Source organism: Triturus cristatus, chromosome 7, assembly GCF_964204655.1.
Source record: "Triturus cristatus chromosome 7, aTriCri1.1, whole genome shotgun sequence".
Taxonomy (NCBI): domain Eukaryota; kingdom Metazoa; phylum Chordata; class Amphibia; order Caudata; family Salamandridae; genus Triturus; species Triturus cristatus.
In genome coordinates this window covers 255,355,550-255,371,466 of record NC_140590.1, presented here as the reverse complement: position 1 = coordinate 255,371,466, position 15,917 = coordinate 255,355,550, and the positions used below count along the sequence as shown (strand labels likewise).

The window sequence follows — 15,917 nt, the reverse complement described above, 5'->3', positions numbered from 1 at the left end:
ATCGCAAGTCGTTTCAACGACTTGCACTAGATGGCGTGCAACAACAGGGAATGTGTTGGATTGTAAGTCCAACACATTCCCTGCTGTTGCGCTAACTGGAGTAGTAATAGTAATTTATACTATTCCTAAGTCCAGCACGCCATCTAGTGCAAGTCGTAGAAACGACTTGCGATGTAGCAAGGCGGACGATGTAACGTCCGCGTTGTAACCTACCGCGTGGTATTTGCTCACTGTGTAACGTCATATATTTGTGTGTGTTATAAAGTGCTCTGACACCTTACACTGGTATGAGTGGTGCTATAAAACTAAATGAATCTGAGAGACAGTGGTTATGGAGACTTGACCTCGAGGCACTGTTAAAGGGTGCTAGTGAGGGAATCCGTGGCAAAGGTGACATTGTCGCACAGGGCGCCACCAGCGCTAAAGCTGGCCCTGCCTCCCTCTGTAGCCTACTGAGGTACCGCGCTAGCCATTCCACCACAGTGGTGTTGACCTGCGCCGGTACCTCTCTCACCCATATGCATAAGCACCTGCCTGAAAAATGTATTGCAGATCTGCAGCATGACTTGCCAAAAATGGAGGAAGATAATGAAATTCGACTTTATCCCAGGGCAGCTTGCAAAGATAGCGACTGGATAGAGCATGATGTCTGGATGGAACATGATGTTAATGTAACGTAGGAAAACTCTGGACACCTGTCATCCTAAAATGCAGAGGCATCCTTGGAACTTATAGGCAAGGCTGAACACAGGAGCTCATAGTGACAGAGAGGAGAGCAGTGGGGACCCAGAAGAGTGATGCCAGATTTCTGGGCAGCCTGTTGTCCTAAGGGCAGAACAGTGAGGGCAGAAATCCGTCATATACCCATAGAGAAGAGGTGTTTCTCCACTCTTTTTGTATCCTTGAAGAATTCAGCTCTCTGGAGCCTGACAGTTTATGAACCCTTTTCTAATCCACGGGTAACATTGCGGTAATGAAAGCGGCCAGAAAGGACCCGTGAAAATATCACATAAAAAGCAACAGATCTGTTTTCGTCTGGATGTGGAGGGAGTTATGCTTTTATGCCATGGCCTGTTTACGATGCTGTTCATTAACTGTGAGCCCTGTAAAACTACCACTAAAGTTGTTGCCTGCCAGAGTTATTTGACTGCACCGGGGTATATAGAAACATTGTTCTGCTGTGTGCTCCTTTCAACAAGGTAGTTGGGTGACATTTTGAGTCTGTGCATTTGTTGGCCCCGAGGACCTTATCGACTATGGTGTTTGGATATTGTTTTAACCAATTTAATGAAGTGACCCTTTGAAAATATAACAACCAGTGACTTAAATCTAGTGACCTAGAAGTATGTATTTTAAATGAAATTCCTAACATGTACCGTGTTATCATGCTTTAAACTCTGGCTTCTTCTTTTCGCCAACGTGGAGCATTAGATCGCTTCCAGGGTTTCCATTCCAAGCTCTCAGGCTTGTGATAGTGGCATTCTGGGTGTCACCGCCTTGTCCATAAGGACATACCACGGCCTTACATCTGAAAGGCTGTGAACTTTTACCCTGACAGACATGGCAGATGTCTCACAGCTAGACGGGTTTGCACCTTTGAGATCTGAACTGAGAATGACCTCCCACTCGTGGTACCTCCTAAATTTAGGACATCTTCATGAGGTGAAAGTGGGAGGTTCTTAGAACACGTGTGTATGGAGAGGCTTCGCCCTGTATACACATTCTTGTGTCTGGTATATGCATTTATACCTGATGCGTCAATTTAAATTTAATTTTGGCCGACAACACCAGCCCATGTAAAGTCATCCTGGCTTTTCTTCCTGGGTTTTCACAGCAGCCTAATTCCATGTGGTCAAGCTTGGAGTTACTATATGCTCTGGCTATAATTGCCCTTTGACCCAAAGCTAAATCTTAATTAAAATGCACTAGAATATACAATGTCAGACATGCAACCTAGATTTGTGGTTACAGTGATCTGTTTCTCGTTTTCCACTACAGGGTTAGATTTCCTCGCGAGAGCCAGTTCCATATTGCAAAAAGTAAAAAGGGTCCAGACAGCTGGAACACGAAGTGGTTGAATAACTGTGTGCAGTCACACTACAATAGTTATCATTTGCATCATTTAATCTTCCTGTAACTGGAAAGTGCGCTTGTATTGCAAAGAGGTGCCAGATAAACAGTAAACATTAAACATGACCAGTGCGTTAAGGATGTCACATGTAAGGAGAGCCTGTCTTGAAAAGTAAAGACCTCCCTTTAATGTTGAGTCCTTTTAGATAGTCACAGAGCAGCAAATACCCTGCTATTACTATTCACTCTGAAGAAAGCATCTGTACCCTCACAATTCATTTTCTCTTATTCTCCTATCACCCATTGGATAGGTCTACTACCATATTAGACGCCTATGTTTTCTATGCTAAAAGTCACTTATGTCCATCAGATTTTGTGTTTATTTAGCAGAGAATGCCCATGGCTGGCTTACTTCTACGTTCAGAGTATCTGTTGCATATATACATATATATTGCCAGGTCTGGTAGCTCAGTGGACTAATTAATGCATCCACTCCAGAAACCTTTGTTTGACCTCGTGGCCACACGTTCAGATCTTGGCTGGTCTACTGAGCCTTTCATCCTTCCAAGGTCTATAAAATGAATACCATTGACTGGGGTAACAAACACCTGTTATTCGGCTCCAAGATGCCTCAAGGGGTGAACATACACTTTACAAACACAGGATTTATGGTATACATAGCTAAATCTTCTCCATCTATGCACCCAGAACCTGGAGCCACATCTCTATCAAACACCAGGACTGCCCCAACCTTTCTGAAAGGAGCCGAAGACACGTCTTTAGACAACACCGCATCTCCACAAACTAGGAAGCTGCAGCTGTGAATATTCAGCCTCAGTCTATGCAATCCAGATTGTGTTCTTGTTTCCCAGCCCCCCACCCCCCCTTCCTTTGTTGACTGCTCCATTGCTGTCTGCTCGGTTCGTGCTTTACGGATGCCCTTAGGTTTAGAGTGCTTCTCCTTCAAGGCATCTGTAGTAGTTCCATGAGCAGCATCGTTGTGATTGGCATCCACTCATCCCATCCATGTCTGAGGCAGCATGGGATACCTCCGTGGTTTCTGGTTTTCATGTAGGTTTCTTGTAATCCCAAAGGCCACTTCAGTGTACAGAGCGGCCTTTGGGATGCCAAGACAAGATGTGGGGGAGAGCATGAACAGGTTTAGCAGTCTATGATCCATGGGCAGGTGGGTCTGCAGCCTTCTTCTAGACCTTGTCCAGTCAGCCTGGATGTGGTGGTGGTAGAGATTTGATGCTGAAGTGATCTCTTCCTCAACTGATTGGACTTTGTCGCAGCAGGTTTTGGAGACCAGTCTGGTGAGCGAGTCGATGAGCTTCCAGAGTAGGTAAGAGAGTGCCTGGCTGTGGAGAACTTTGTGGGTTGAACAAAGGATTTTTACTTCGATACACTGTCTAGTCAGGAGCAGTTGAATAGATGTCATGGCCTTTGAGGTGTGGCCAGACCGCGATGAGGCAGGCAGTGTATCTCAACCAAACACATGCACTGCAGTAACCAAGAGCAATATGACAAATGTGAGGACATGCACTATCCTTTGAGGCATCTCAAGGATCCAAAAGACCAAGTGTTTGACTGCGTTCCTCTGTAGCAGGAATGGCAAACCAGAATCAAAAGATCCGTAATTAATTGATTTAAGCGCTGGGGACTGCGGCAGGCCCTTGAGGGCATCCACATGAAAGAAAGCTGGTCAAATGCACAGGCCCAAATTGGAAGCATTGAGACAGGGGCTAGTGACAAACATCTAGGGGAAAATGTGCAGGAGCCAAACGGCACCACTTGACAACCACCTACTGGCTCTCTTCTAAGTGTAAAGCACAGCTGGGTGTTGTGGGCAATATTCTCCTTTCTCACATTGTTGCCCTGCTCTTCCTTATTTGTAAAGAGGTTATATAAATATCTTACTGAACTTCCCACACTTATGGACTGGAGACTTCTGGATACAAGAGCAAGGAACCTTTCCTCTCCTATTCTCTTGTACATTTACATGAAAAACTCCTTACAACAGCCCATTCCTCCCGCCCTGCAGTTCTGCCTGAAGCAAACCACTATTGGTCAGGGTTTGCATAAGACCAGGTAGTGAGGAATTCTGGTAATGCATGTACAAGGTGAAAGAAATGTGTAACTAGCCTGCTTCTGCTGTAAACTGCTCTAATCGCCTCGGACCAGTTCCATGATATAACTATAACAAGCACTGGCAAAGCCAATAATTCTTGCTTTGGACCTATTGGCTTTGCCAATGGTTTTAAGCAATTCTTTGCAGCACAGCTCACAAGGAAACAAGCAAAAAGGTGTTATGACGCATCTGTGACTTTTGCATTTTGGAAGTTTGTGCATGCATATGCTTTTACCTTTTTTATTTACTGTTCCAAATTGGATCAGTAAGTAAAAAAAAGACTGCAAAAGCATGTTTTAAAAAAAAGCAGGTGTGAGGAAGCAACACAGAGGCCGCATGTTTGGGAGTATGGGGGATGCAACACAGAGGGTGCATGTGGAGGGGAGCAGAAGCAACACGGAGAGCACTGGTGTGTGGAAGCAACATGGAGAAGAGCAGGTAGAAGCAACACAGAGAAGTATATGATGGGCTAGAGAGTAATGTGTAGTGTGGGGGGAGAGAAGCACATGGGCGAGATAGGGAGAAGCACATGGGTGAGAAAGCAGTGCATGGGAAGAGGGTTTGGGGAGAAGCACACAGGTGAGAGAGAGCAATACCGAGTGCAGCGGAGTGGGGAAAGAGAAGTACACAAGGGAGACAGCTGGAAAACACATGAACTGTAATGGAATGCTTAAACCCAAAGAAAAAACTAGTGCCAGAAAAGTAAGCAGTTGAAGGACATAAGTAATGAGGCCATGCCCAAGGGGAGGGACAAACACACGAAGAGGAAGGAAAGCTCTCATAAGCTAACAAATAGAAAGCAAGAAAATGAGTGACAATAAAACCAGCAAATGGTAAGCACTGGGGGAGCTCCAAGCAATGTAAGCTGAGAATAGGTCTTTTCACAAACATACACCTTCTGCTGTCCAGTAGGCGAGACAAAAAAACTGCAGAAACCAGTTAAAATAATCAGTGGTCAGTCTCGAAGCCCACTGTAAGCAGACAGTAGATTTTTTCGGAAAAAACATTTTCTGCCGTCTGGTAGGCGAGACGTAGAAACTGCACACAAAAAAACAAATAAAAAAGGTGGCACCTGCAGCACGCTGGAATGAGGTTTTACAGATCCTGTCGTCATTGCGTTCAGTATCTGCGGAATTCAAACCCTAGCCACTAGGCGGTGCTGATACCCAATGTTGGTAATTTGAGAAAGTTTGAATTACAAGTAGAGAGATTAGTTGAGCAGGTGAGTCGATTTTGTTTTCATGTGTGTCGAACCTGTTGCTTTGTGGAGAGGATTCCAGCTCTTTTCAGCCACAGTTCCACTGGCTGGCTCCGCCTCTTGTCTGTCCCTTTCTCTTTTTGATGGTTCTTGTCTGTTGTCTGATTTATTCTGACTGCTCTTGCTACTGCTGTAGGCTGGTTTAAAGAAGTTCCTTGAGTACGTGCAACATGGATCTGCTGACAAAGTGGCTCGACTACTGGACAAGGGGCTGGACCCGAACTATCATGATTCAGAAACTGGAGGTGAGTGCCAGGGGAATTCTACAATGCAGCTGGGGCGTTGTAGAGCATTTCACAGCCGGGGCTCTGTGACACAGGGCTGCCAGTTAGGAGTGTTAGCAGACTCGGAGAGACACATTATGGGGCCCAGTTACTGGAGCAGCCCGGAGAGTTAACTCAAGACGGAGCTCCAAAATTCCAGAGCTTCTTCAAGTCAGGAGGCGCAGAGTCAGAATGACAGACCTGCACACTGACACGAGGCTGAGTGTGCTGAGAAGAACGAATGTGGGAGGAAAGTACTAAAAAACGATCCTTAAGGAAAAGCAACCATGCCATTATGAAGAGGGCTATGAATATTTATTATCCCTATCTTCACCTGGTGTCTGCTGTGCAATGCTAAATTTTATACGGGTGTCACTTTTGATTAGAAAACGGTACGGCTAAATCTGGCACCATTAAGCTGACCCTTGATCATGTATATTGTGTATTACTGCAGCGTGATTTTCTGATTTTCTTATTTGTTTTAACTGGCACCTCAATGTATGCCTTGGCACGAAGAACCAATGAAATCATTTAATTTGATTGGAAGTAACAGCTATGGGGTTCTCATTTGTGATTATTTTAGCTAATGAATTTTTAACAGTTTAGTGTTATAATTGTAAGAATCTCTTTTAAAAATGATTTTGAAATAATGTTTGTAAATGAAATTTTGACTTTTATGATTCTTTTGTTCTGAATCGAATAAAGTTTTGAAATGAAATGAAATACTGGAGCAGCCCGGAGAGTTAACTCAAGACGGAGCTCCAAAATTCCAGAGCTTCTTCAAGTCAGGAGGCGCAGAGTCAGAATGACAGACCTGCACACTGACATGAGGCTGAGTGTGCTGAGAAGAACGAATGTGGGAGGAAAGTACTAAAAAACGAACTCATGCTACATAACCAGTCCCTCTGCGCACACTCACCCCTTTCATTCAGGCGAGAGACACTGGGGGGGGGGGGGGGGGCAAGGAGAGAGTTGCCTCAGCTATATATAGAATTGAATACAGCAGTGCACTGTTACATACATTACCTCCTCGTCCGCCTTCCATAGCAGGTGAGCACTTCTGCGGAACGGAAATCACGCAGCCCAACAAAAAGTAATTCCACTAAGAATGCTGCCAAACTCCCATTAGGCAGGAAAGGAGGAACTATGAAGGACCTTATGTCTCAGATAAGTCGTTTTCTATTTATAATAACTTCTTTTTTTTAGCTCTCATAAGACTTGTTTTAGCAGTCTCCTGCACTAGCAGCAGTCGTCCGCCCTTCAGAGCAGGCGAGACCATCGACAACAGCTTTTTCTTGACGAGACTTGCCAAGTGGTCTTGTAATCCCCCAGAACCGATTGAGTGCTGTGTTCCTGTTTACCGGCGAGTACATAATAGATAAGCAACACGGTTCATGGGCTGAGGTTCCCTCTGTGGCAGCACTGCAGCAGATGATTAATGCTGCAGCTGAAGCTACCTTTAGAGCTGGTAAATGTGCTGTTCCTCTGCCAGCGAAGATTCCAAGGGTGAATGCACACACCGATCCTTCTGACGAGCCAGAGCAGGAAGATAGAACCAGGGCTTGTACAGGGCAATGAACTTTCCGAACTTTTTCAGCACCTTAGGAACAAATTGAATTTTCGCACTTTAGCTTCTGGAGTGTGTTCAAGAGCATTTCTAAACCCAATGCCATCGAATGGACAGAAACTTTACCCCTGCACAGTGCAGTATGTCGTGTACTCAGACACGAATGGAAGGTCATTGATAAAACGACATTGACGAAATTTCTCTCCAAGCGATATGTGTTGTAAGGATTTCCAGAAGAATTTCCTCCCACTGTTAAGGTGGATAGCCTTGTAGCCAGATTATCTACACTAGGCACTGTGGTGTCGGAAGATGCTCTTCCCTCGGACCAGACGGATAGAAAAGTGGAAGAAGCAGTAAAAGGGGCCTATTCTGCAGCCAGTTTTCCTGTTTGGGCCAATACTTATGTGACTTACAAAGTTCAATCCCTTCTAAAGGATTTTCAAGCCCTAGCAAAATAAATGAATGACGGTTCTGATACTTCTACTTTATCATCAATGATGGAACAAAAAGTTTGATCTTTGTATGATGTAACTTTTGATTTATTTGCATCGGCCACTGCTTCTTGGGCAGCTATTACAGCCCGACATCATATCTGGCTTCACTCTTGAAAAGCAGACGCTTCCCAGAAATCAGCCTTAATGAAGTTGCCTTTTTGAGGAGTCCCAACATTTTGGGCCAAGAATTGGAAGAGATGGTTAAGAAATCCATGGAAAATAAAGAGTTAATGACACCCATTCAATTATTTTCTAAAGGCTTAGTCTTTGACTACTGAAGGACGTTTGCTCCAAGTTTATCGAAGGGAAGTAGTCAGCCCTTCTGTGGGTAGTGTCGAGCCGGGGGACACCTCCCGGCAACCAATCCTGGTTTAAGCCTCCTCCAGCCTCTTACACCCCTGCTTCTCCAAAAGCTGACTATGCTAGCTTGCTTGTCATCTGTTTTTCTTCTGACAACAATGGCTACTAACAGTGACAGATGCCTGGGCCAGGCAGATAGTTTCGGAGGGATACTGGATACAGTTTTCCTTCCTGCTAGAACTCTTTTTTTCATCAAACTCCTCTTCCAAAGAATCCATCACATCGCCAGGCGCTCATCGATGGGATTCAAGTTCTTCTAGACAAATCAGCTTTAACTCCAGTTCCTCCAGGCGAGAGATGAATGGATCAAGCAGGGAGATGTTCTGGCTTCTCCAGTCATGATGGATGCCTATCTTTACATTCCCATATACAAAGATCACCAGCAATATCTTTGTAGTGGTGGAAAATCATTACCATACAGCCTTTCCTAAGCACAAAGAGTTTTTATGAAACTCTTGGCCCCACTGGTGGGTATTTTATATTCCAGAGAAATTCAAGTTTACACGTACCTCAATAACAGGTAAATTGCTGTTTCTTCTTTCCCTAATGCAGAGAATCACATCCAACAAGTCTACGATATGCTTCTTAGATATGGACTTCTCCTGAACTACAAGAAAACCAGCCTACACAATCACTCCAGTTCATCAGAGCTTTGTTTCAAATGGACATTGGGAAATAAGGTACAGGCTTGCTTCTCATTTCTCAAGCCTCCTTCAAAAACCTCAGACTCCAGCCAGGGTCTGATTAAGGAGCCAAGGAGAGATGTCCTCAATGCTAGTAATTCTTCCTTGGGTTCGCCACCACCTCTAGCCATTGGTTCACCATCTTCTTCAACATTGAGACCAGACATCTCAGGAGTAAGAAATCTTGATTCCTGTGACTCCAACAAGATCTTCATTGGTAGCTAATTCCGGGAAATTTTTCCAGGGGCCATTCACTAGCTCCTCCTCCAATCACTGTCCTTACAGCAGATACCAGCAGTATAAGATGGGGAGCTGTAAGGCAAAACTCAAAAGCCCAGGTTAAATGGTTGAGTCCAGACGAATGTCAGTCTTCCATCTGGAGAGACTTTCCTGAAAGCTCTCCTATGGTTTTTCCCCTTCCTGCAGAACTGCTTGGTCTATATTCATATGGACAACATGATAGTCCAAGCATATATCAACCTCCATGAGGGCATGCAGCCTTCCACATTTGTCCTTTCCTGGGACATTTGTCGGTGGAGCGAGATAACCTTTACTCTCTGACAGCTGTGTAACTTCTAGGGGGTGGGCAGCTGAGAGTGGGCCTGTCGACTCCTTGAGCTGGAATTCCCTTCTTTTCATTGCCAGAGTTTGAGGAAGGTCCAGGAGGACAGTGCAGAAGTCCTCTTAGTGGTGCCGTAATGGCCCAGGAGATCATGGTTCCCCATCAGTGGCTATTCCGAATATTCCCTTCTCCTCTGGGAACCCCTTTCTCAAACCAAACTCTCTCAGACATCTCAATCTGGGGGTCTGGCATTTGAAAGATTAAATCTTTTGACTTTAATGTTATTTTGAGATAGCCAAGAGCATCCAACTATCAAGGAAACAGTCCACCTTAAAGTCTCAGTCATGCAGTCATTGGAAAAACGTTGACACATGATACTTAGGTTGAGGGCTTTTCTCTGAGTCCTTTGCCTGATCAAAACCTTAGATTTTCTTAGTGATGGTTTCAGATTACATTTAGAGGTATTTACAACCAGGGCCCATTGGGTGGCTATTCAGCCTTCTGGAAAACTTGCATTTCATACGTGGCTCATTTGGCTTCACGCCGTCTAAGAAGGTCCTTTCTTCGGAGACCTATTATTCATTGCCCAGTTCCTGCTTTGGACCTTCCATTGGTACTGCATGCTCTAATGAGTCCTTCCTTTGAGCCGTTATAAGCAGCTGATCTAAAGTTCCTGTCAGCTAAAGTGCTTTCAGCTTTATTGGCTTATCTTCCTGTTCTACGGTTATGCCAGGACAAGGTTATTCTTAGACATAATCCCTCTTGCTTTCCCAAAGTTCTCTATAAGTTTCAATGGGAGGAGGACATTGTTGGTCCAGTTTTTACTTCAACCCTTCCTCTTTAGAAGAGGAACAGTTACAGTCTCTCAATGTTTATAGAGCCATATCCATTTACCTTAACAGAACAAAGCCATTCAGGAAAGTAGACTCTCCCTCTTTGTCAGCTATGGGCCTAAAGGAAAGAGACTTCGTCCTACAACTCCTCCCCTCCCACCCCCCATCAACAAGTTGGATAAAACTAGCTACACTAATTGGTAAAGCTTATGAATTATCTAACATGGAACCTCCTTCTTCCACTCAGTGTAAATCCACAAGCGGTATGGCTTGACACAATGCTTAAAGGAATTTCCCTAAAAGAGATTTGTTGTGCTGCTACCTGGGCTTCTCCACATACTTGTATGCCTTTTTACAGACTTCAGTTATGTGAGGGTGCATTTACAGCGTTAGGAACTCATGTTTTGTCTTCTGCTAATAAACATATGCTTTAATATTCTATTATTTCATTAAAATTCACAGGGATGCATCAAATAATGTTTGGTTATTGTTTTGTATTTATAAATCAAACCTGAGATATTGTGATCAATCACATAAGGCTTGGGTATTGGCTTACTTGGTAAGGACTGGGACAGGAAGACAGATGAGGAGGTAATGACCCGGTTACTTACAGGTAATCTGCATTACTCTGAGTCAGGGTCTTCCTTTCACAGTCCTGAGCCCTTTCCGCCTGACCCGTACCTTAAAGTGATTGATCATTTGTTGTTTTTTCTTGTTAAGTTTATGCAATCAGAAAGTTGGTCATCCCTAGTCTTCCTTTTCTGTCTGATGGGAGTTTGGTGGTCATCTTGTAGGAATTCTCTTTTTGCTGAATAACTGCTTACCGCGTAAGGACAATGACAGGAAGACTTGGACTCGGAATAATGAAGATTACTGCTCAGTAACTGGGTCATTATGTTGTATCGAATTTTAGGATGTTGTTAGCAGCGACAGTGATTTTAGGAGAGCAAAATGTTCCCTTTGTTTGAACTCAGAGTATAAGAGAGAATATTGTTTGTATTCAGTCTACGTAGGTTGAGTTGGGTACATAATTATTTTCCCTTGACCTGCAATCCTGGCAGCGGTTTCCAGATTTTTCAAGGCCTAGTGCCAGCACTAGACTGAACACTGTGGGGAAGATTTATCTACACCTTGTGCTGCAAAGTGTTGTCAAGCACAAAGCCTTTTTTCAGCTGGAAAATAGCTCTTAAGGTAATGCATATAGTGCTTTGCACAACTTTGCGTCAACAGATCGTCCCATGGGTGTTGCTTGGGTGTTCCCATGCTACCACCCATGGTTTTTGATGCAAGCCATATCTACTAAAATTGTTAGACAGGGCTTTGCACCCAAAAATAACCCCTACTTGAGACAAAAGCTTAGTTGGAGTCTATTAAGTCCCTTAACATTTCACACATTGCATGTGTGCTGCGCTGAACAGCACACATTTAATGTCAAAAGCTTAAATGTTTGTCTAGTGATAGTATAATGTACCTGTAAGGGTACCCTTCCAGTGCAAAACCTATGCTAGATGTCACGCTCACACTTTTTCACTATAGTGCAAAGGTGCATGAGTGGCGCTTGGAAGGCTGTTTGAGCACCAGCGCTGGGAAGAGACCAGCAGAGCCTTATCTTGGTAGATATAGCTGCGCTGTGCTCTCTTGCCCTATTGCAAAGTAGCACAGCAACCAAAGTCACTGCTCTGCATTGTGCTATTTTTGGGGGTAAATCTACCCATATATGTCGATGCTGTGCTGTTGAGTCCTGTGCGGTTGATTGCAATGCATCTGATTCACAAAGACAGTAATGAGTGTGAAATTAGGTACTCCAGGGCTACTTTTGTACATACTCTTACTTTCCTTTATGAATCTTCCTTGAAAAGTTCAACTTGCATTTAATGAATGTGCAGAGACCTGGAGACCTCTGAGGTGGTGCGAGGGCTGAGGGCAACTGATGCGCCCTTCCCTCCCTCGTACCTCAGCTGGGGGCAGCAGAAAAAAACTGTTTGTCTGCTGCCGTGAAAGGATCTCTACCCTACCACTGCCCTTCTTCCTCCAGACTAGTCCCACAGCTGAGAAAAAAGCCCCTGCAACATTTACCGCCAGCTCCAAGTAGATGGTAAATATTTGCAGATTTGGGCTCAACATTTCCCTCAGATGGGGGAGGAGGAAAAAGGGATTGGACCCAGTAGGACACAGTTTTTTCTGTTTGTACTAATTACATATGGATATTATCTGAATAGGCCAATTTTTAGTTTTTTGGGAGCCAGTTCACAAAGAGCATGTAGAATAGTGCTCGTAAATGCCAATTGAACCGCCCCCCATGTGTGAGCGAGGTGATGTGCATGAACGCTCTGAGACTGAGCGCAGTGTGTGGACGCTGGGAGACTGAGATCTGTGTGTGAAACACACTGATGTGTGCAGAAGCTGTGGGGCGAAGTACTGTGTGTGTATTTTCTTATTGGACTGAGCATTGCAGGTCTGATGGCTCCGTAGACCGATGCATCCATGGTTGCATGTTCGAATCGCAGTGGGTTCACACAGACTTCCATCGTTCAGAGGTCTATAAAATAAGTGGCATTGAGTTGGGTTATCAATCATAAATATCTGTTATTCAGCAACATAATGCTCCCATGGGGTGATCGCCCATTTTACCAATGTACTTTATGTTGGTCTGCGAAGAGTCAAACTGAGACTGGGAGCTCGGTATTGACATGTTGGCAGACGCAACACTGAGCGCTGCAAGAATTGCTTTTCTAGAAACGGTGCAACTTGACTTAGGGTTGTGTGTGGATGCTTGGCTAAGCGCTGTGTGTGTACTGTAAGAGGGTGAGCACTGTTGGTGCACATTATCAGACTGATCACTCCTTGCAGATGCCTTATAAGACTCCACCCTATACGTGGGCACTGTACCACACTATGCGGCTGAGCTTCATTTGGACACTTATTTGTGTAGCACTGAACGAATGCTGTGTTTTGAGGCAAGAAACGTAGTGCTGCATGCAGATACAATGAGCCATAGCTCTGTGTGGACACTGTGGCTTAGTACTCTGCATGAACACTGAATGTGTGTCCATTGTCAGATTCAATGTTGTGTGTTGATGGAAGAGACTTAGGCTCTCATTACCTGTTGTGTCTCTAAATCTAAATATTATTGGGACCTCAAACTCCAGACCTGATTATTCAAGCCTCAGAGACGCTGCACCGGAATGCGTCTGAGGAGGTTCAAGAACTGAGGGCACCTGCTACACCCTTCCCTCCCTTGTTCTTCAGCTGTGGGCAGCAGATACATTCTTTCCCACCTGAATAGAAAGGATCACTGCCCTTCTGCCCCAGACTACCTCCCACAACTGAGAAAAAAGCCCATGCAGCATTTACCAACTGCTCCAAGTAGATGGTAACTATTTACAGGTGTGGCACGTTATGACCCTCAGGTGGCAGGAAAACAAGGAATTAGACCCAGTAGTACTAGGACACCATGCTGGTATCAGCCGGCATCTTTAAATCTGTCCCAGCGTCTCCCCACAGAGATAACTGGGAAGTCAGAATGAGGCCCTTAGTGCTGTGGCACAGTGAGACTTAGCTCTGTGTGGACCCTGATGCTTGATGCTGGATGCGTGGATAAATAGACTGACTGTCCATTGTCCGATTGAATACTTTGTGTTGATTTCGTGGGACTTAGTGCTGTATGCCTGAGCTCTGTGTGGACAATTCGACTTAGTGCTGTGCGTGGGTAAAAACAGAGCCCTTAATGCGTGTCAGTTGCCAGATTGCGGAGTATTGAGGCAAGAGAGCTAGTGCTGCATGCAGAGGCAGTGCGCCTAAGATTAGTGTAGACTTGGTGATGTGCGTGGATAGTTAGAAGAAGCACTGTGTGCTCAGTCCCTGATTGAATGCTGTGAGCTGAGCCAAGAGACGTAGGACCTTATTTAGAGTTCATCATGGTGGTTCCTGTCAGTGAAGGAAAGGTTTGATGGTCGGTACCATCAGCCATGACCTCCGAAAAGTATTTTGTATTTTAAAAGCAAATTCCTAAAGCGGGATTTAGTGTTTTGAAAAACTAAAAACTAAGGCACAGCACATCATGGAAGACTTCTCCCAGGATGTGGGATCAATATTGCATTTTTCCTTGTCTATTACTACCAGATTTTTCTTGGTGGTGCCACGCAGGAAAAAGAAGACTGTATACCATCCACCCTAAATAGGGTGGACCTTTTAAACTCCTTCCTAGGACGGCCCGTACTCCATCACGTTATCGGAGGAAGTACAGAGCCAATAGGGGCTCTCACTATGGAATACGTACGGTCTACCCAACCATAAATGAGAAAGGCGTACCAAGGGTTTGACTGGCAGTGTACTCCTCAATTGCCATGGGGTACCTTGTCCTCTAAAGGCTAACTCAGAACCATACTGCTGTATGCTATATCACAATGAGCCTGAGCTCTGTGTGGACACTGAGGCCTGCTGCTGTGCGTGGCCATATAGGCTGAGCACTGTGCTCGTTGCTAGATTGAATGCTATGTGTTTATGCTGTAAGGCTTAGTCCTGTATACATATACAATGAGACTGACCTTTTTGTGGACTAACAGAATTAGTAATGAATTGTTGTATTGAGTGGTGTGAGTTGACGCTGTGAAACAGAGTGCTGCATATACTCAGTATGAAACTTAGCACACTGTGACACTGAGCACTGTGTGTACACTTTGGGACACCTACTACTACGTGTGGTGTTTGTGTGACTGAGTGCTTTGCGCAGAATTAGACTGAGAGCCCAGTGCTTGGACTCTGAAATTGGGAAACCATGAGACTGAGGCAGTTGTTTAATTTTAACAGTATACTGTGTGTATTAACTTTCTGTGAAGCAACACTAGAGTTTCGGATGTGAACGCAGAATTAAGTACTGGGTACAAATGCTCTCTGACACAACTGTTTGTGGACATATTTTGAGACTGGTGCTGTGCATTCTGTATATGCTGACAACCTGTAAGTCCAAATTGTGTGCTGCTTGAGACAGTACTGTGTGTGGGCAGTCTATGTATACCAAACTCCACTTCACAAGACCTATTGCCTTTTCTTTTTCCCCTCAGAGACTCCTCTGACACTGGCCTCTCAGCAGGATGGAACCATCGAGGTTATTCGGATTCTTTGCCTGGGAGGTGCCCATATTGACTTCCGCTCTCGAGATGGCATGACAGCCCTTCACAAGGCCGTGTGCTGCCGGAACTACAGTGCACTCATGGTATAGCAGGACTGGGAGTGGAGAATGGCGTTGGGAGAGGGTGGTATTTTTGGCACTTTAGGTATCAGAGCACATTTCTCATGGTACAGTGTGTCTGTAAATGGATGGTGAGAATGTTCATGGCCGGATTTGACAGGGAGTTGAGCATCAGTCCTTGTAATGAGAGTATAGTAGTAGAGAAGGTGCCAACATATGGGACAGCGAATTTGGGAGCAGATTATGGAGATGTACATGGTACAGGAGGTCTGTGAAGGAGAATGGATGTCTCTCAGGCTGCAGCATATCTGAGGAAGAACATGGGGAGATCTTGGTGCTATGTGCTTTGGAGCAGAGGGTAGGGTTTCGCTCATTGTAGAGAGTATGCGGGCAGGGTATGAGAGCTGAAGTTGCACAGCAGCTTCTGTGAGCAGAGGATGTTATACCAATCGTTAAAGTGGGTCCCAAAATGGATGATGAGGTCACTTATACTACAGAGGGCCTG

The 15,917-nt window shown here is 44.8% G+C and overlaps 1 protein-coding gene across 1 annotated transcript in view; it reads left to right on the top strand.

Moving 5' to 3' along the window:
- Positions 1–15,917, top strand: part of SHANK1 (SH3 and multiple ankyrin repeat domains 1) — a 1,748,119-nt gene that overhangs the window by 405,973 nt on the left and 1,326,229 nt on the right. Inside the window, exons 5-6 of the mRNA XM_085616131.1 lie at positions 5,596–5,704; positions 15,285–15,436. Coding sequence (XP_085472257.1) covers positions 5,596–5,704; positions 15,285–15,436 — 261 coding nt within the window. The remainder of the gene's footprint in view (positions 1–5,595; positions 5,705–15,284; positions 15,437–15,917) is intronic.